The following is a 22,938-nucleotide window of genomic DNA, read 5'->3' on the forward strand; positions in this document are numbered from 1 at the left end:
TTGTTGAGTAAAAGTTTCTGGCGATTAAGTTTAGTGCAAGTTTTGACACCTAATGATACCAGGGTCACTAATTGGACAAGTACTGAATTGCAGTGCCATTTTTAAAAATAAGCCAGCTGCTTGTATTATACAGACCCCTAAAAGAATGCGAGGTTCCCAAATTGGACAATTACTGATAGGGCCCGTAAGTATCGTGAGGCGCTACTTCCAGTACTAAGCTGGTTCCGAGCTCCCATTGCATGCGCTAACTTGTGATATGCGAGACAGGGCCCAGCTTACTTTTGGTACCACATTTCCGGTGACAAGCATATGTTCAAGAACCGGTTCTGGTTCCAAATTACACGACCACCAAATATGACTTTACTAGACTGGACTAAGTGTACTACTATGCTTGGCCGTCACAGCTGTTGACAGTCGTAATAGTTGGCTAAAATGGGGATAGTTAGATTGGAATTTTGTTATTCCAACAAGGATTATCGGTTCCTTACTGTAAACTGGCAAAACCAAGACCATTCTAAAAGGTATGAAACGTTGTTTGTCACCTGAAGTACTAAATAATGTAAGGTCTCATGAATTGCCATGACCTACTTACGGGCCTATTGACAGTTGTCACTGGCCGATGAAGTTATGACAAGGTCCCCATGACCAAGGTAATACTCATGCCATTAGCTTTAGTAGTGAGGCTTAACTTTACTCTGATGATGCCACTCTGCACACTTCTGGGGCTGGATAACTTGATGATGCTCTCTGACTGCTTCGGACAACTTGATGCTGGGAATGTTCCTCCAAGTCTCACCACACTTTCAGGGCACGACTCCATGATGTCTGTGTGACTTCAGACAACTTGATGTTGTGATTGTTCCATCCACTGTCACCTCACTTTAGGGCATGAGCCCATAAATAATGTGGTAATTCTGATTCCATAAATGTTACCTGGATTCCACTGTGAAGCCTCTTCTGGTGAATTGTCATGCTTCATGATGTTGCAAACACTTTCCTCCTCCTCCTTGACTGCAAGTTACCTGAATGTGAAAAGCTTCCTTACTGGTGTTAACAAGTCCCTGCTCTCTCTATACTTGAGACTTGGTTCCATTATGAATCCTCATGTGTCTCTTCAGATTACTTCCCAGTGTAAATGTCTTTCCACAGTCATCACACTTGTAAGCCTTCACTCCCCTGTGATGCATCACGTGAGACTGTAGTCTGTCAGCTCGTGCAAACCCCTTCCCACATTCACCACACTTAAAAGGTTTAACAGTACTGTGAATCCTCAAGTGTGTCTTCAGATACCTGCTTTGTGTAAATGTTTTCCCACACTCACTACACTCATAAGGCTTCACACTATTGTGACTCTGAATGTGAGTCCGCAGGGTAGCTGCTAGTGCAAACTCCTTCCCACATTCACCACACTTAAAAGGCTTGACACCACTGTGAATCCTCATATGTGTCTTCAGAGTATTTCTCAATGGAAACGCTTTCCCACACTCACTACACGCATATGGCTTGGCTCCACTGTGACACAGGTTGTGAGACCTAAGGCTATCGGCTCGAGCATACTCTTTCCCACATTCAACACACTTAAAAGGCTTGATACCACTGTGAATCCTCATGTGTGTTTTCAGAGTATCTCTCAATGTAAATGATTTCCCGCAGGCATCACACATGTAAGGCTTGATTCCACTGTGAGTCAGCATATGAGACTGCAGACTACCTGCTTGTGAAAACTGTTTCCCACATTCACCACATTTAAAAGGCTTCGTATCACTGTGAACCCCCATGTGTGTCTTCAGAGTATCTCTTCGGGTAAATCTTTTCCCACACTCCTCACACTTGTAAGGCTTGATTCCATTATGATTCATCATGTGAGTTTGCAGGGTTGATGCTTGTACAAACTCCTTCCCACATTCAGCACACTTAAAAGGCTTGATATCACTGTGAAGCCTCATGTGTCTCTTCAGATTATTTCTTTGTGTAAAAGTTCTCCCACATTCAGCACACGTAAACAGCTCGACTCCACTGTGACTCTTCATTGTGTCTTCAGAGTACCCCTTAGAGTAAATGTTTTCCCACATTTAGTATACTTTACAGCTGGAGTCCACAGTGAAGACCCTTCTGATGTGTCTTCATGCTCCATGATGTTTTAAATACTTCCCCACACACATCACACTCAAGGGGCTTTATTTCACTTAGACTCATTATGTGTCTCTGCAATGTACTTGGTCTTGTAAACATATTCAACACACAACTGAGTATTGTCTCTTCATGTCATGACTCTCCATATCTTTGCATGTTCCTAGATGATGATGTTGTAAACACTTTCCCACATTCATGTTTCCAATGCACATCACCGTGGTAACTCTGACATGTCTTCATGTGTGTCTTCTGGTGGCTATTTGCCATGATTCTATCCCACACTTTCTACAAAAATAAAATGTCAGTCCACCGTGATTTCTCAAGTGTTTCTTCACCTAACTTGCTGATGAAAATTCTTTAAAGTACTCACAACACTTTTGAAGCAAGACTCCATCACTGACATCTCTATTTTCCCAAACTTGCAACACTCAAACAGCTTTACTGGCACAATTATTGCACTTCTTGGAATCAGCTGTTTCCACCAATGCTCTCTGACAGTCAGGGATTCCCCCTTGTAAATCATTAAGTGGCTCTTGAGATCAGGTAGTTGAAAAGGCTCTCTCCCAGTCCATGATTACATCTGTTTCAATGACAGAGCCAGGATGTTGTGGTTGGGTTTGTATTTCCATCATGTACTGTTGGATCTTCTGATGTTAACTGAAAACATAAGAGAGTTGTCACTTATTGTTTTTCATCTATATAACATGTTTCCACAAAAACCTCACAGTAACAAACAGGGCTGGTATGAATCAAGCAAAGTCAAGATAAGATAATTTAACGAAATGAAACCAACTTGCACCTAGTGCAACCTTAATCTTGCCGCTCCAGACAAAACAGGTTGCACAATATAAAATCATATATCATGATATATAATGGTTTGGTTTGTTTGTTGTTTAACTCCACACTCAGGCTCAGCCGTGTTCCAGATATATGGTGGCTGTCTGTAAATAATCAAGTTTGAATAGTGGCGGTTAGTCTGTCTCACTTTCCCTGAACCACATTATTTTCCCTATTGCCAAGCCCTATTTGCAGTGCTAAAGCCTAAAACAAAGCAAGTCTAGATTTCCTCAGGTTCAGGCAACCATGCGCATAGCTCTCATATTCATCGGAAACTTCTTTCCCATCAGCATTTTTTTACGACACCACCAAAAACAGACTTCAAATTTTCTGGCAGGCCAGTCTCAGTCATCAATGTTCCAATAGCACCCACGAAACTTATCAGCATATGCATTCCACCCAATCTTGGGATCAGTTTCATTCAAGTAAATAATGTTGTAAACATTTAATTGAATTTATTCAAAGTTACTCTGACAGCATTTTGTTACTTACTAACTCCTATCAATAATTCTGTATTGTAGAAAACATGAAGTGCCCTGGAACAACTGTGTTGGATTTGCCAGTAACAACTGCAATGTAATGATCGGCAAAAGAAATTCAGTGCTGTCCAGAGTGAGGGAAAAGCAACCAGATTGTTCAACATCGGATGCATATGTCACTTAGCCAATCTGTGTGTCAGCAGGCGTGAAAGAGTTCTCCTTGGCAGTTGACGAGTTGTTGGTCGACATATACTTCCACTTTGAACACAGGTATGTGAATCTTGCCGTAATCAAGAAAATATCAAATAATCTCTACATTACATTTTTTGTGAAAACTTTATATACTTTCTTCAATTATTGTATTAACATATGGTATAACCTAATATGGAATTAATATTTTAACATTTCTAAGGAGTTTAACATTTTCAGGTTGCCTCTTGTATCCTGTGTTTATTATTCTTTCAGTTCCAAAAGGAGAGAGACCTATAAGCAATTTCAAGAATTCACAGAGGTTGACAATTTAGATATCCTAAAGCATTGTCAGACACGTTGGCTCTCCCTGGAGAAGGTCATAGGTCGAACCATCAACCAGTTCCCTGCCCTAGTGAGCTATTTCAAGAGCCACGCTGACAATGAAAAACCAGGAAGAGTGAAGCGAATTGCTGATGACCTTTCATCTCCAACCACAAAGCTGACACTGAAGTTTCTGGAATACATTCTTCCTGTCATGAATGAATTCAATAAATTGTTCCAGTTAAGATTATCTAAAAGGAAAGTCCTTATCAATGAACAGTTTAATAAATATTTAACTTGTGTTTTCATCTTTACCAATAAACAGTTCAATAATTACCTTGTTACTATTTTATATCATTGTTATATTTGTATCCTCAAACGGATATATGTACAAATTTAAATTTGACTGAATTGTCATTTACTTTTCAGGCAGATGAAATCAAGATTGGTGTCATGGCTGCAGAAATGGACCGGCTCCTAAGGAAGCTGTTGGTAAAATTTGTGAAGCTCCAACACATCAGAGGTCAAAGTGATCTGAGGGAGATAGCCTACCAGGACAGGGATCTACAGCATGGTGATCAGACACTTGCCATTGGGATGGTGACAAGAGTCTTCCTGTCAGAGTGTGAAGATGAAGGTTTGGATCCTGATGTAAAGAACTATTTCTTCAGGTAAATCTAAATGATAGTTATTTTTCCTTATGTCCTAAGAGTTTTCTGAGGTTTTGAAAGACTTCATGATAACTTATCCCTAGTTACAATGCATTGGGTTTTTTTCCAGAGAAGTGAGGTCCTTCTACTGTGCAGTTGTGGGAAAAATGCTGAAGAAGTTCCCATTTGATGATGGAGTTCTTCGTAATCCGATCATCCTCGATCCTGGGAGGCGAGCTGACACTGATTACTCAAGAAGTAAGATTACTATCCTTCCTGATTTACTTCTTAATGTATTGTTTCAGAGAATATCAACCATTTAGGCCTAAAAAAAAAGAAGCTTGTGGTTCTGATTTCCCGACCGAGCCTAAATATTCCTGCCGAGCCTAACAATTTTACTCACCACATAATAAATTAAATTTATTTTCTGACACATGACTTCGGTCATAGTCCGATAACATTTTCAAATGACCGACTACTTTCTTACTAATTAGGACACTCCGGACGATCGATAATTTCGATGTTATTTTCACATATTGGACCTAATAAATTACGAACATTATCATTTACGAATTCATCAAAAACTAACCACGAAATCTTGATCAGGTTTCCGCGGCGTGTATGTATTTACGCATCCATTTTTATCACACTAAGCTACCAAATATACATGTAATGGATTGCGCGATTGGCTGCTATTTTAAGCATTGGACAATCAGAAACGGGCTTTCCCGACCCCACTCGCATGTAACAATGTTTCAAGGAAATCATTAAATAAATTGAATAAACTAATGAATAAAATCAACAACAGCATTCATAAAAGTTGTCAAAGCGTACATATAAAACTACTATTTCCATCTTTTTTGTGCGATCATGCAATGCGCGAGTCACTGACAAGTGACATCTCGGCTTTCGCCTCAATCTTCACGCTTGGACACGATGTTTAATGCGAAAATATATGCATGAAGCATTTTTGTCACAGGTCATAACCTAGCACGACCGTCCAATAAGTTCCATAATTTACATATACATAGCGATTTAGGTGCTTAATATGTTCGAATAGCATTATTTTACCCATAACTTTCGTCTAAATATAAAAGTTTTAAACTACGAGGACAGTATCCATTGCCGTAATATGATTGGCTGCCTCATGTCCGCGGTCTGATTTTGACCAATCACAACTCTTATAGCAGACTGTGGCTTAAAAAGCGTCATTAGAAACCAATCTTTATCCAATAAAATCGCTTCTTACAACTGTGAAAATACTCTCAGCAAGGGTATAGTAATATTGTTGATGTTCACAGCTTTGAACGATACCTGCCATCAAAGCGATTAAGCCTCGCATGTTATTCATCTGAAGCTTCAAAACGGAGGTATTTTCCGTTGTTGTGTCATGTTACCGAAAGTGGAAAGCCACTGATATCGGGAAATAGGCAACCATACATATTATTTAAGAAATCTTTATAATATAAAGATTTCTTAAATAATATATGTATGGATATATAAAGATTTCTTAAATAATATGTATGGTCGCCTATTTCCCAATATCAGTGGCTTTTAACAATTTTCTGATTACGTAAAAATGAAAATATAAAAGAAAAAGGCACAGGGATGTTATGACATGTCACAAATGGAAAAAAATCGCCATAGTTTTTGCTTCTTTTGTGATATTTCTGGACATTATAAATGCTTGCATTTTCATTAAAAAATCAATTTATTTAAGTTGTAGTTGTATTATTTGAAAAATGTTAGAAAAATAAATTTCATATTTATCAACAGTGGGATTAGATCTTTTAATTTTGCTGTATATCTAGAATCCAAGTTGCAACATTAAATGTCATTAACAATTTAGTTACATGATGGCATTGGGATTTAAAAAATGTCAAAAAGAGCTTTAGGTCAATGGCCTATCGCCAGACACCCACTCAGGACATTTGTCCTACTGATTTTTATAGGCTTCAAAATCACTGCATGAGTAATGTAAAAATATTTTGCAAAAAAAAACAAAAAAACCTACCTACCTACCTACCCTAGTTCTGAAATGTAGGATATCGGAACCATAACATTTATTTTTTGGGGCCTTACTTGAACAAATTATATTTCATTGAAAGTTAACAAGTTAAAAACATTGAAAGGTAACAAGTTAAAAACTATCAGTGTAAGAATATATGTGTATAATAAATTTATTCTAAGAATATTACTGTCTGTTTTTCTTCTTGATGTATTGTTTTACAGAGTTTCAACTTTTACTTGATTGTAGGTTGTCAAGCTAAACACTATCAGTATAAGAATGTGATAAATTTTCCTAAAATAGTTATTATGTTTACAGAAACACAAGTACTGAATTGACTGTTTCAAACTATTATTTTATTTATATGTTTACAGTTTTTGCATTTGTGTATTTCAGTTGTCAGCCTTGCCAACAAGTTCAGCTCCAATGTGAACCTAGAGGAGCTGAAGGAAGAGTACGAGGACTACCACATTCCCCTTCAAGATGAATCTGGGAGGAGAAAGGCCACAGACAAAGTTTGGAGGAACATTCTTCAAATGAAAACCCCCATGGGACAAGTGAGATTTCCTGTATTGAGGAAAGTCATGCAAGCCCTGCTTTGTCTTCCTCACAGTAATGCTGACTGTGAAAGGGTGTTCAGTCAGGTGAGGAAGATCCACACAGACTGCAGGAAGAACCTGAACAGTGACACCCTGACTGTCCTTCTTCAGTGCAAGTTGAACACAGATGCCTGTTGTGACATTCAACCTTCAGGACCACAAGTTGACCTGGCCAAGAAGGCAACCTATGCCTATAATAGTGAACACCATTGAATAGTCTTACTGTAAGACTCACTGACCTGGCCAAGAGGCAACCTGTACATATAATGGTAGACGCCAGTAAATAAATTATTGTAAGACTCACTCATTTTATTATGTTTTTAATCAATAAGAATCTTAAGGACATTTTAAGGATTTTGGGGAAATCCTCTACAGAGTTGCTGTACATTGTGTTGACATGTATGCTAAGTAAAAATTTCAGACTTATTTTGCAATTGCAAAGTGGGTTGTTTAGTTTATGGATTCAAATATATCAAATGTGTGTTTTTGATATCATAGCATACGTAATAGACATCATATTTTACATGATTAAATATTGAGGTAAAAAAACACAGAAATAGGATCAAATTGGATCAGTCACTATACCATCCAAACATTTGAAAATGTGAAAAAGCCTACACTGCTGGGATACTTTATTACTATCAGACAAGAACTACCGGGGATATTTTCAAATAACGGCATCTGATGGGCATCCACCCTACCTAATGTCCCACTGGTTAGGTTGAAGAAATTCTGCCAGGGTGGACAGTAGCCCAGTCCCCGTGTCCATCACGGTCGTGGAAGCAGAGGCTGACCAGTTTGCAGCTAGGTTTCGTAATTAGACTGTTGGCTGGAAACAATAATCGCTCTAAATCAGTGGCCCTTTAAAGTTTTAAGTGATGACATCATCAGGAAGTACAAAAAATGTGTTGTTGTTGTTGAGGATATTTTGTTTATTTTAAGTTAGATTGTAATTATTTACAGCCAGACACCAAAAATAGATACGTTGCTTATATACATGATTTGGTTTAATTATATTTCGCAACTATGCATAATGCTCAATGCTGATTGAGGTCCAGTAAGGAATTTCTCTAAATAGATGGTCTTGAGAAGCAAAATTCACAAAAAACACTACTATTGACACCAAAGCAAGGTTGTGCCCAAAAGGTGGATTTGGCTGCCGGACTATGTGAAAGTAACCAAAATCAATTGGGCCCTGCCCATTCCCTAAATGATGCTTGGTGTCAAATATGAAGAAAATCCAGAGAGTGGTTCATGAGGTATCTTGAAGGTAACTACCTTCATGTGGGTTAACTTTGTAAGAAACACATATTGGCCATCACAATTTTCGGATATCAACATAATTGAATATATCTGGCTCATGATAAAGCCAGACCTCCAACCCATCGCTCACCTAATTTCAAACTGTGATGAACTTTTCTCTGGCGAAAACGTTGATATGGAAACAGTTAAAGGATTGTACAACACACTTCCGGCTAGAATTCGAGAAGTAATCAGAATGAAGGGTTATCTGACAAAATATTTAGGTATGTCATTCATTTCTGTTTAGAAAACGCCTCTTTTGTGAAAGGCATGAAATGTAAAGAAACGTCCGACATTTTGAAAGTGACGAATACTTATGTCCCACGACTGTACAACTTATACATACACATTTACAAACGCAGACGAATTTGCAGGGTGAAACGTTTTGGAAAGCATCATCCTGTCAAATACGAGGATTCAAGAGAATTCACCCCAAAATCCTGGGGTTATTTAGCTCAGAGCTGTAACGCGGTCAAACAGTCGCCATGATCCCCGCATCGCGTCTCTCGGCAATGCCTAAAGACAGGCCTATTTAGTATTTCTAAACATATTTCGAGTAAGAACCACAGAAACAACTTACTGAACTAACATGGAGGCATGTGCCTTTGACTATCAATCTGCCCCTTTGGCTTTCAAAACTGGGCACACACTTACCTTCCTTACACACATATGTGACATATTTCGAAAGCTGGAACCACCCGTTTCGGTCTCCTCGTGCATTATGATCAGCGGTTATGTCCCTTTGATGGTTTGTCGAAGGGACATCACTCCAGGCGTATCACACAAAGTGATCTTTCTGGGAACAAGGCAGTTGTATAAGTTCAATTCCAACCTGGTCATTCTTTTTTTTTAAATTTGTGTCATTGAGGAACTGAAAAATGACAATATCTGAGTCCCATTTCCCAAGTGAATGATATTTCAGAGAGCAAACCAATAATTAGCAAATCGTCATATTAATATAAGAGAGAAAGGCTGAAGCGGAGGGTTCTAACCTTCCCTATGGACAATAAGCAATGAAATGTACTTCCCATCAAAAGTTTAGGATCATGCATCAAACTGCTGAAAAGCATGTGCAAATACAGTATGTGAAATATGGCAAAAACCCAGCCAGACATCATGGCTGGTAACTTCAAAATGTTACCAGCCCAAAATGGATTTTACCAGACCAGACACCAAGATATGGTGAAGTTACTCAGATGTATGGAAAGTTTTTACCAGCACCACCGGGCTGGCTAGCTGAAAAGTTAAACCGTCCGTCATAAATCTTGCCCGTCTCGGGCGGTCGGTCGGACGGGCATTATTTCATACACTGGCAAATATCGTGCATGTGAACAGCTGCGTTTTGGTGTAAAGTTGTGATAAGAATTCGCCAATTTTCACTGATATTTATTATTTTTTGAACTCATGACAATAATCTTTTCAAGGTTACGAATTTGTTTTACAATACATCAGTTCATGTGTAATCAGTATCTTTAAACAGTATGGAATATTTTGCAAAATTTAGTTTAGAACATTTGCCTGAAGTAAGTGGCTATATTAACACTAGTGAGTCTAAACTTTTGATGGGAAGTATATGAATGTATTCTGTGATCACAGTTTGCGAGTTTGTTATTATAGAATTACAGACACATTGTTGTGATCATGATGCAGATTCAGAGATTGAATACGCGATAAAACGGGATTTACCTAATTACATAAGTTGTTTTACTCCCTATACAATACCTCACTTTGTGAAGGTGTTCTCGGTCGCGTTTGGCCCCGCAATTTTTCTGTTCAGAGTTGATTCCACAAAATGTAACAGGAATCTATGGTCGACGATCGTGCGTTCACATCCAGTGTGCGTGCGTGTGTGTGTGTGTGCGTACGTGCGCGCGCGCATGTATGCGTAGTATTTTCTTTAAATGTAAGGCCTCTGTATAAAAGGGGGATTTTAGGGATGTGTTTGTGTGCGTAAACTTAGTATTTTCTTAAAATGTAAGAAGTGTACTTGAAAGAGAAAGTGTATGGATGTGCAGACGCATGCGTAGCACTTTCTTAAAATGTTCCTTTACTTAAAAGTGGAAATTTACGGATGTCAATAATTCACCCTATAAATGAGAAAGAATATATTCCGAAACGTCATGTTCCTCATAATGCAGCTACATCAATATATTTCCCCCTAAGTTACACCTATATCAGATATCGTGTCTGTACATATACCTCCGAAATTTAATGTACGTAGCGCCTTGAGCAGGCAATGTGCCTGGATATGAGCGCCATACAACTGACTGACTGGCTGAGTTTGGTTTTACGCCGCTTTTAGCAATATTCCAGCAACATCACGTCTGGGGACACCAGAAATGGGCTTCACACATTGTACCCATGTGGGGATGAGCGCCATACAAGCGGACTATTACTATTACCTCCAAACTTTAATGTACCGGTAGTGTAAAACATTGAGGTGAGGTGAAATTGGGTTTAACGTCGTGCTTGAGAATATTTCGCTCATATGACGACGTGCATGCGTGTGTATGTGCGGCTGCTTGTACTAGCCCAGACTTAAGCTGGTTTTATAGTGCTAGCCCACTGAGATACCATGCCGCAGTGAAGCATGAATACCCCACTCAGACACATTATACTGACTCCGAGCCGACCAGTCCTTGTTGTACCCATTAGTGCCGAGCGCCAGGAACCAACCAGTACCATATGTTAACGTGTTTTGGTATGATGCGGTCGGGGATCGAACCCGCGACCTTCCGCTCTCCGGGCGGACGCTCTAACCACTACACCACGGAGGCGGTCTGTAAAACATTGATGTATCAGTGAATGGTTTGATTGATTGTTGCTACACGCCGCACTCATCATGCCGTATCATGTCTCCATTTAAGGAAATGAAACTAACTTGCACCTAGTGCAACCTTAGGTAATAACCTTGCTAGTCCAGACAAAAACAGGTTGCACCTGCTGCTCTATATAAAATGATATATAATGGTTTGGTTTGGTTGTTGTTTAATGCCACACTCAGTAGTGCATCAGCTATCTGGCGGCGGTCTGTAAGTAATCGAGTCTGGACCAGACAATCCAGTGATCAACAGCATGAGCATCGATTGGGATACTATGGCATGTGTCAACGAAGTCAACGAGCCTGACCACCCGATCCCGTTAGTCGCCTCTTACGACAAGCATGGGTTGCTGAAGACCAATTCTAACCCAGATCTTGCAGGTATTCTAATGGCTAAATGGGTTGATGTATCAGTGAATGGTCCCACCACAAACTCATGAAAACGCTGGTGTCCTGTCAGGAAGATTTGTTTGCCTTGGTGTTACCCCTTCAGTCAACATTATTTAATAATGGGTATTAAAAAAGCGCTGTATCCATCCACAAGGGGGGATCTATGTGGAGACGGTCTGTGGAATCGACAATCAAGTGATTGGCATGCTGAGCATCGATGAATGCTATTTGGACACGATCACATGCATCAGCCAAGTAATTACTTATATACTTAACATATTTTGTTCGAATATAAAATGTGTCTAAGTCACAGTTTGTGTCAGCTCTTTTGTGTAAAAGTATGTTCACACACCACTCAGTTAATTATCAACACGCTGAAATGTAGACAAACATACAATATGGTTTGAACGTTTCATACCTCCGACGTGAAACTGCGGTGTGTATATACTGGATCAAATTAGTTAGGGATATATGTAAATTTTAAAATTATGAATAATTATCTATTCATTCATTGACACACTGATAAAATATCAATCATAAAAATAACAATATCCCTAACATATTTTGTCAAGTATATATACTCATGAGCATAAATTAAGCAGAACTTGAACCCACTGTTGGAGCACTTAAGAATTCAGCACCACAACGTCTCCCAATGGTCCAAACCATAACGTACTTACGTGTTCATATAAAGCATGATCTTCCTACAATACACTTGGTCGCATGTTCACGTGTAGTCTGTAGTCAATGAGACCCGTGAAGATCCGGGGTAGAATAGGTCTTCAGCAACCCATGCTTTCCACAAAAGGCAACAACGCTTGTCGTAAGAGGCGACTAACGGGATCGGGTGGTCAGGCTCGCTGACTTGGTTGACACATCGGTTCCCATTTGCGCCGATCGATGTGCATGCTGTTGATCACTGGATTGTCTGGTCCAGACTCGATTATTTACAGACCGCCGCAATATAGCTGGAATATTGCTGAGTGCGGCGTAAAACTAAACTCACTCACTCACAGTCAATGAACCACATTAGTTTCTTTACTGACTATGGCGGTGGAGTAGCCTAGTGGTTAAAACGTCCGCTCGTCACGCCGAAGACCCAGGTTCGATTTCCCACATGGATACAGTGTGTGATGCCCATTTCGGGTGTCCCCAGCCGTGATATTGCTGAAATATTACTAAACCGACGTAAAACTTGACTAACTCACTCTTAACTCGCTAGTCCTCCCTGCAATGTTAAATCCCTAAATGAAGCAAGTCTGGATATCCTCAGGTTCTGAATTTCCAATCTCACTAAGGCTCCACTTCAATTTAAATGGGTGTATGGGATACTATCAAATTATACATATTCAGAGACGATGCGTTAGTCTACTACTCCAGGGGCTGCAAAGGCGCCAAGCACAGCACATCGGGGTATAAATTTGCACCACAGCTTTCTGAACTCATTTAAAGAAAGACAGTACTAAAACAATCAACTTTTCTTGATGTGGCAAGTCGTACACGTTTAGAAAAATACACTATGTAAAGTTCTTGGCACACATGACGCAGGGATGTCCTGGAACAACGTCGTGGAACATTAACCACACGGTTATTAGTCGGCCTGCGGGGATGCACGTTTTTTTATATAGCTCTCAGATTACTAGTAAACTGTTACCAAATTTCAATTTCAGTTTTGGTTTCATAAAGGTAACCTATGTTTCAGTTACCATTTTAAAACGCAAAATTTTGTTTTCAAAACTTATACAACATGTAGTGGTTTAAATTCGTACCCCTCATATAAAAAAGTGGGTGATTTTTTATTACTGATCATGTATATAGTTATGCCAAGGAATTCCCTCAAGAGGTCTTCAGTGCTCTTCAAAAAATCGGTTGATCGTCCGACAAGCCAGCCCGTGAAGATCCGGGTTAGAATTGATCTTCAGTAACACATGCCTGTCGTAAGAGGTGACTAACGGGAGAACGGGATCGGGTAGTCAGGCTCGCTGACTTGGTCGACACATGCCATCGTATCCCAATTGCGTAGATCGAGGTATTTTTCAACTGCCCTCCTTCGTCGGGCAGTTAATGGAAGACCTCGGGCTTCTGCAAATGATACTGCCCTCAAACATAGCATTACCCTTATAATAATTGTACACAACGTTATAACTAGTGGAAGTTTCTCAACTAGTCACGTGACTTTGTTTCAGGGTTTTCACAGTGATAGCACCACGATAGCACAACTATCAACTATTTACATGATGTCAGCCATTCTAAAAAAAATATTTTTAGACAACATTGAGCAATCAATCAACGTATTGGCGGTTATTCATTTGAATAAAATAATAATCAGCATTATGTGTTACGCTTTATGACTACATGCATGGTCCGTCCCAAGTCTATACTCATTCAGTGTCGATATACGCTCGTCTTGGTTGCCAGGTTTTCTTGCTAAGCTTTATGTACTACTCGTTTTGACTACATGTCCGGAGAGAGATGTACACATTACTCTGTGATAACAGACTCTCCGAGAAAACTGTTAGACAATTTTAGTCATTTCTGCATTCTCAAATCTTGCAAAGCTTCGGGGTAATCTCAAGATTCAGATAGTCGGCAGTGTAGATTAGTAGCATTTGTAGGACATTTCCCTACCAAACATGAGATAGTGGGGTGTATATCCAGTGGAATGACATGGAGCTGAAGGCATGGACATCATCATACAGGGCATGAGATCTGCCCAATTAGATTGATCATGCTCAACATAAGCCATGAGTCTGACGGTCATAACTTGCGGTAAAGTGATGCTATACCCATTCAATAACATGCCGTTCGGCATTGTCAGTACCGGTTATGTCATTCTTCGTAGGTGGATCCAGAGGGTGTGTGTGGGGTGTGGGGTGTGTGCGCAGGGGTGCGCAACCCTACTTTTCTCAATAGTGTACACCCCCCTTTCTCAAAAAGCTGTATCCGCCCCATTCGTGACCAACTCGTGTTTTCCGGGACAAGCCGAATAGCGATGGAGGTTACGGAAAGGGGCGAGTGGTGACGAATGTATCCGCCCCTGTTCTGATGTTTCTCAATATATTAATTGTCCATGGTTGTGATTTTGCTTATGTTTTATTATTAAATGTAAATGACGGATGAAATGCGCGGATTAAAGACTGGCTGCCTGGTTATTAATTATTGGATATTTATACAGCGCAGATATCTACGCACTAGTGCATGCTCAAGGCGCTAGTATTTTTTCCTCTCGATCTTTGGATGTCAATCTCATCGGCACATCTCACAATCTCAACTCACTGGAGATCATACAACTCTTGCTGCCACAAGGCGCACCGAGTTATTGCGGCTTTCCCATCCTTACGAGGTACCCATTCACAGCTGGGTGGACTTGGACGCACAGTCACAGTGCTTTGTCCAAGTTTACTGCACGTTGCTGCTAACGTTTAGCTGTTTGCACGTATTCATGTGGCCACCATCTGGCCATATACCAACGGATTCGTGGGTTCTTTTAAGTGCACAGGGTTGTGTACTGTACACTAGGGGTTGTGACAACACTGAAAGAGTCTGTACACAAAGTTGACTCCAAGGTTTTTACACCCGGTCACAGGTGGGCTCGATCCCCGTACCTCATGCCCTATGATCCCCTGACAATGGACCTTGCAGTGTTCGAAATAACAGTCAGTCAGTGCGCTGGAAGCAGGAAGAGGTGTTGATCTCGTGACGGTCCCCTAGTTTCAAAGTTATATGGATCCTCATGGTGAGGAGTAAAATGATATATTGATTGATTTTTCACAATAAATTATCATAAGAAAAATCAATACCAGCCCAGAAGAGATTTTACCAGTCCTTAAATACAAGGGCGGTGGGGTAGCCTAGTGGTTAAAGCGTTGGCTCATCACGCCGAAGACCCGGGTTTGATTCCCCACATGGGCACAATGTGTGAAGCCCATTTCTGGTGTCCCCCACTGTGATATTGCTGGAATATTGCTAGAAGTGGTGTAAAACTAAACTCAGTCCTAAATACAAAACAGACAGTGCCAGTGGACACGTTATCTGAATTAAATTTCACCCATCCATCCGATGGCTTGCTGTAAAATTAGACCGTCTGGCAGAAATCTAGCCCGTCTCGGGCTTCGGAGGGACCTTATTTCATACACTGCAATAACCTGTTGTTTTGTAAATGATGGCCTGAGTAGTTTGGTCGGGTAGCATCTTCTAAAATCAGTGAATTCTTATGGCATCTTGGCATTTTAAAAAATTTCAAACACTGTGACTAAGGTTTTGTTAAGAAGCATGTCATTGTCAAGCAGGAAGAAGAGGTACTGTCATTCCCCATGGTCCAGAGTCAAGTCACCTTTCTCTAGTCCCTTAAGGTTTAAAATCCATGTTTTAGATAGTCAATGGATGGGGTCAATCTTTTGATTTATAGATTGTGATCTACGAGAAATATTGACAAAGAGGTTCATATTGTGAGTGAGTGAGTGAGTTGGGTTTTACACTGCTTTTCGCAATATCCAATCAATATCACGGCGGGGACACCAGAAAAGGGCTTCATACATTGTACCCATGTGGGGAATCGAACCGGGGTCATCGGCGTGACGAGAGAACGCTTTAACCACTATGCTACCCCACTGACCCCCTTCATACAGAATGGAATTCTATATTATTGGGCAATCATGAAATATTTTTGGAAGTCAAAACTACACAATTACTTCACTCTCAGGCTACTTACTCAGAGGCTATGCTCTATTGTAGCACAGTAGCATCCAAGCTCAAACAAATTGATTTTCTAAACACTTGAGCTTCTCAGCACTTTAATCTTAAGTTTTCTCAGTGCTTTCAATACATTCTCCCAATTATGCTAGTAACTTATGTCTTAACTTAACAAGTTTTCAAGTTTGATTTTTCCCCCATTCAATGCATAGAGTTTTCATCAAAGCTAAGATTTCATCAAAGTCAAGATTGACTTTTCATCATCTAAAGTTGTGTTTATTGACAATCTGCATTCATTTTCTCAAATAAAATTACATAAAATTTGGGGTGGCAATTGTCCTCACTATTATAGTAAAAATAACTGGGTGGCAATTGTCCTGGGTAGCAATTATCCTAGGTGGCAGTTGTCCCGGTGGTAATTTTCCGGTGGTAATTGTCCAGGTAGCAATTTTCTGGTGGCAATTGTCCCGCTCCCACTCTATATGTATTTCATAAGAACAACATAAATACAGACAAAAGTTAACATTTTATTCAATTGACAAATACAATTAATAAAACAATACATACATACATGCATTCAACAAGCACAGAAACATACAGATCTTTCTCATTCATCAAAATTCAACAAAATTAAAACATGTTGACATTGTTGTCACACAAATATCATATTTGTTATATTTGCCAATTACCTCAATTTTTTTGTGGGGAAGAGGAGAGAGAGGCTTGGTGTATGTATCCTGCCAACCTTAAACACAGAATTTTAACAAACAAAAATATATCAGACTGATGAGTTCTTCAACATGACAGATGAGCACTAGAACTCACAATAAAACATTGTAGATTCACAGACGTACTTGTGCTATCAATTCAAGAAGCAAGCTTTTAGAGCTGCAACAATACACCGTTGTTTCGATACAGTATGAATCACAGTACAGGCGTACTGGTGTGGTTTGATTCAATACACTAAGTGCATGCACAACATGAGGAACACAATATTGTGGCAAACAAATATCCACTTTTTTAAAAAACCTTTTTATTAATTGATATTTTATCCCTGTTAAAGGTGGGGACAAGGAGACAGGGAATTCCTTGCCCTCTTGGAGTGAAAAGAACATAATGCAGGACTCATTTTTTTTAATTTTAAAGAAAGATACAACTGAAACACACACACACGCACACACACACACACACAGACACCAAAATGCATACCAAAAGTAGGCCGGTACAGTTAGTACACTGGGGAGCCCAGCCAGTAGGGGTGACTACAGATCTGTGAAAGGGGATGAAGGAAGAGAAAAAAATATTTGTGTTATCAGAATTAGAACAGCCGGGCAAGGCACCTTGATGATTGTAAAGACAGAAATGGTCAGAAGGGAAAACCAATAGAAAGACGGGAATGTTGATGCCTGTGACGAAGGAACCCGGGTTTTAAGATGGTGCAAAGCTGACGAGATAGAGTCTGGTTAGTGCCCCGGGACCGAAGCCTGGGGTCTAGTGTGACCGCTCTCATCTGACTGTCACTAACTTTCGTACTAAGAAACAAACTCAAGGCACCAGCATTTCGACTGAGACTGAAGCTTTGCGACTGAAGTCTCCTAATTAAGTGACAAATAGAGTGGGTTAGACCAGCAACACCAAGAGTGAATAAAAGCTGCTTTCCCATTTCTCATTGTATGTAATATTCTCATTGTATGTAATTTCTACTCGGATTTGAGGTACGAGTATCATCTGCTGATCCACTCTTTTTACATCTCAGTCTGGCTGACCAGGCTGTATATTTATTATCTAACAGTAAGCTGTGTAAGCCTCTAGCTGCCCTTGTATATAACATGTATAGAAGGAGGTTACGCCTTACTCAACTCAACTGTAACTAATCTGATCTAGTCCATCCTTTTACCTGATGTTTTATACATATATAAAAACATATTCATCTACTTTTTAATTTGTACCAACGTATTGTGGTGTCTCATAGGCCTACGTAGGCCGGGTGCTCACTTTTTTTTTACCTGCAATATTTTATATTGTGCATTATGTTTTATCTTGTCATTTTTTATATGTATTTGACATGTGTTCCAACATGGCAGGGTTTACTTTGCCCAACTGCATTGTCGAATCCGTTCCAGATCGACAGATTGCAGCCATGTTGGAGTACATGACGCAGATTGCTCTCACAGTGGAGCTCTTAGCCATAAAATTTGGGTTGGGTTTTTGAGAAAATAGACGAGTGGCAAGAGACCCTGCTTTTCCCTAACTTTAACGGCATGGTTGTTGACAATGGTATGGATACGGACCATGATGATGACGTCGTTCAGGGTAAAAAAAGGGAAAATGAGCGAGGAGATGTGGCGAGAGCGCTTGTCCAGTCTGTACGGGAAGCTGGAAGGGGACTGTTCACAAGTCCCCTTCCTCGGGTTTAATTCGGCTTGCTATGAATTAAATATCATTAAGGAGAAGCTTTCCAAACATCTCTCTCTCGACGAGCAGGAATCTCGGGCTTTCACCATCGAGGAAAACAATGCTTACTTGTGTCAAAGTAATCAGTGATCAAAATTTCTTGACGTCACGCAGTATCTCTCTCCCGGAACGAGTTACGCAGAATTTTTAAAGCATTTGGAGTGCAAGAGAAAAAGGGATTTTTCCTGTACGTGTATCTCGCAGTCCGGAAAAGCTGAAAGAGACTCGGCAAAAGAGAACCATGCATCTTCACCCACAAATGCACTACCTGCCATAAAGATGTGCATGGCCAGATGGAATGCCCAAAAACTACTTTCCAGAAAAAGAAGAGGAAGTGACTTGTATATACTAGAATACCTTGATATCATTTTAAAGACGGTTAAGATTTAAAATCCTAAATTTAAGATTGACTCTGTTCAGTGTACTTATATGTATACTTTGCAACAAGTTTAACATATTTCTATTGTAATGTGTGTATTTGTTTAGATATGGACAATTGAAAAAATCAGAATTTATTTCATCAACTTCATCGTCTCCCCTGGGAGACAGGGGATTTGTCATCTCCTGATGACTCTTGTTAAATTTATTCATTGTATGTGTTACATCTACACTGCTTGACGAAGTATTTAAATCCTCTGTCTGGTCAGTGATTGATTACATTTTTTTTTTATTCTAGAGGCACTCAGACAAAATCCAGACACACGGAGTGTGCCAACCTCAGACCTGGAAAAAGCTGCAAGTGACTGGCTTTGGTCGGCCCAAGAAAGAGATGGCGGACGAAAGCAAAGGATGCTCAAAGCACAATCACATGTAACTGAGGCTGAGAACAGCCAGTGAAAGATCAAGAAATGGTGGACAAGGATGGAATGTCCCTAGACTGCAGGAAAAACTACATTGATTATTTAATCAGGGTTGCAACCCCAGCACCGACATTTACACGGCAGTCAGTGTTGTTGTTTGATATGATGTACCGCAAAGACCAGGCGGAAAGGGGCTATGACTGGGACTCTGACAACAATTATCATATGAATGTGCACCTCCGACCTAACGACACATCCTACAGCGCTGTCGTCCATGGCATGTGATCCTCTCAAACTGGACGTGAACAAACGATGCAGAGGCATGACCCAACCATGGACCATCCAATTTGTGGACAATATAACAGTTGATGTGGCTGTAGTATGAGATCATGTAGGTTTGCACATGTGTGCATGACCTGCTATCAACCTGGCAATAATGCTCCAAACCACAAGAGACCAGGGCCTAGATTTTCGAAGCTCTCTTATCGCTAAGATAGTCGTAACTTAATGTTAATGTATGGCACTTACGACTGTCTTAGCACAAAGAGAGCTTAGAAAATCTAGGCCCATGGACATTGTATAGCTCACTCTAATCAACTATACCACCACAAACCCGTCCAACCCAAAGCACAACACCACCCAGTGCATATAGGGGTCCATGGATGCCGCCCCATCAATATTGACTTAAACCAAGTGATGTTCCCACTTCTTCTGTCCACAAAGCTACAAGAGTGGGAAACTGTCCTTAACAATGATGAGGATAGAGACTTTTTGTTAGACGGCATCAAAAGTGGCTTCCATATAACTGATAAAGAAAAAGTGCCGCTCCTGCAGACAGTGAAAGTCCATAATTACAAATCAACTAGTGAAATCACTGTTTCCATGGTCACAAATTTAAGATTGACTCTGTTCATATCAGTGTACTTATATGTATACTTTGCAACATAACATATTTCTTTTGTAATGTTGGGATTGTTTTAGATACGGACAAGGATGGCTACAATAATTGGTAGAGATGTGGTGCTCATGGCTTCCTAGGACAAGGTGTCCCAATCATCTAATGCCCGTCCTGTAACACGCAGTCAAGGCCCACAGACACTGGAACCCACGCAGTGACAGAAACCTCAACCGACCATGGCCCAGGCACCAGATGATACACCTGTGGACGTCAACCATAAGTTTTCCAACAACTTAACACCTCCTCCTTGGTCTGGAAGTGAACAAATTGGAAATTTTGGTTTCAGCGGTTCGAGCGTTTTTCAAAGTTAAAACGATGGACTGATCAAGAAAAATGCAATGCATTTCCCTTGCTACTGAGAAAGAGGCATTGACATGGTACGACAGTCTTCGACAAGCATCACAAGAATCTTGGAACCATCTGAAAACAATTCATAAACAGATATAGTGACAAGGCCGCCACTGACATCAAACTGCTTCAGCGGCTCCATCTTTCGAAACAGGGACCATCACAATCCGTCGATGATTTTGTGGCGGAAGCCACCAGTGTAGCCAGACACCTCGACCACAACCTCGACCAAGTCTGCCAGGTCGTCTTGATGGGACTCAGACCATCACTGCAATCAGCTGTATGCATGACGTCTCCCAAAACACTGAAGGACGTCATTTAAGCGGCCCGACTGGCTGAGAATGTACTTCCAACGTCGGGAGACAACAAACGATCTTTCTTCATCATTGACAACGCTACAGGCACAGATGGAAAAGCTCACCACTCTAGTGAACACACAGCGTCATAATTATTCGTTCACTTTTGTTTATATGGTTGCCTATCTAATACCCTTGTTTTCTGTAGTATGCCTGGGACAATTGAGATATTGGAATGAGTGTACTTCAGAATGTGTGGAAATGTCTTAACATTCATGTTTATTTCTGGGAACAGCGGACAAAAGGAAACGGACAACTGTAGTGTGTGTTTGTGTGTGTACCAAGCGCAATGTGATGTGCATGGTGCTCAGCATCTATAGTCTCATGGTAGTAAAGTTTTAGTGTTTGTTGGTGTTGTTTATAAGTTAACAGATCATTGGTGGCGTTTCTTTTGGACGCTAGTTTATTGTGAAAACTGCCCATGTGGACATCATAAGAATAATTTCATTTGTTATGGTTTTTAAATGTGAATTTCTTTTTCAATTTGCTTAGTAACAACATTTTAATCATGGGAAGAAGCACAAAGCATATATGAATTATGAATATCATATGGAAGTTAACGTAGCAGAAAAACAATATACCATTTGAATGGTTCTTCAGGAAGAAAGAGCCCAATGGTGCTGACCGGCAGAGCACAGGTCAGGGGGCCTTTGGCCGGGTCACTGCAGATACCCATCTCGGTAATGGCGTAAAGCTGTTAAGTCTAAGATATCATCAGGGCCTTTGGCCCGGTCACTGCAGATACCCATCTCTGTAATGGCGCAAAGCTGTTAAGTCTAAGATATCATCAGGGCCTTTGGCCGGGTCACTGCAGATACCCATCTCGGTAATGGCGCAAAGCTATTAAGTTTAAGATACCATCAATCAAAACGCAGTTGACCTGTAGTTTACATGTCCAGTGGGGATTACAAAGAACTAAGGACCAAGAATGACCAACCCTGGGTATATATATCGGGACAGGCAATAGGCCTGGAAAAGGAGAAGAGCGGCAGAGAAGTTCGAGACTACGCCTGACAGTGTAGCTCTGAATAAACAGTTGTGGACCCGCAGACAGACTTGTGTTGTTCATGCAAGGACATCCACTAGAGAGACAGCACAATCATCTCAAAGTGTGATACTGGTGGAGATCGGTCTCTGATACCTCAAACAGCGAAGCAACCAAGTCCCAACCCAAGGCTAGGGCTGAACTTTATACTCGGTCTGGGGTCCACAACCACCAGACTTCTCTACATGATTTTGTGCGGAATCAAGAACATTCCCATGTGCCTCAGCACAGCCTTTACCTATAAGCGTGCAACACAGTACTGTTGCCGTAACTTTTTAACTGTCACTCAGTGTGTGTATCAATAACTATTCCTATTTCTATGTGCCAGTGTGGAAATTCACACAACTGTAGCTCCACGGGACAGATTTAGTTGTGTACAAGAACCATCGCAGCTGCATTTCACCAGGACCAGACTCTGAAGAACAAGACCATTCCACCAGGACCAGACTCTTAACACCAGTTTCATCTCGCCAGATCCCGACTGGACCAAGCTCCTCACACCTGGATCAACCCGTCACTTCCCATCCGCACCAGTCTCCTAACAACTGCTTCA

At 40.5% G+C, this 22,938-nt stretch overlaps 1 protein-coding gene across 1 annotated transcript; it reads right to left on the reverse strand.

The window, feature by feature from the left end:
- Window positions 1–355: 355 nt before the first annotated feature.
- On the reverse strand, window positions 356–9,383 carry LOC124289203 (gastrula zinc finger protein XlCGF8.2DB-like). Its single transcript, XM_046725810.1, has 2 exons — window positions 9,176–9,383; window positions 356–2,790 (listed from the first exon to the last, which is right to left on the reverse strand). The coding sequence occupies exon 2, from the start codon at window positions 2,070–2,072 to the stop codon at window positions 1,071–1,073; it is 1,002 nt and encodes a 333-aa protein (XP_046581766.1). The 5' UTR covers window positions 2,073–2,790; window positions 9,176–9,383; the 3' UTR covers window positions 356–1,070.
- Between the last annotated feature and the right edge of the window lie 13,555 nt (window positions 9,384–22,938).

This window comes from Haliotis rubra, unplaced genomic scaffold (genome assembly GCF_003918875.1).
Source record: "Haliotis rubra isolate DU_JTF1 unplaced genomic scaffold, ASM391887v1 Scf1117, whole genome shotgun sequence".
NCBI lineage: Eukaryota > Metazoa > Mollusca > Gastropoda > Lepetellida > Haliotidae > Haliotis > Haliotis rubra.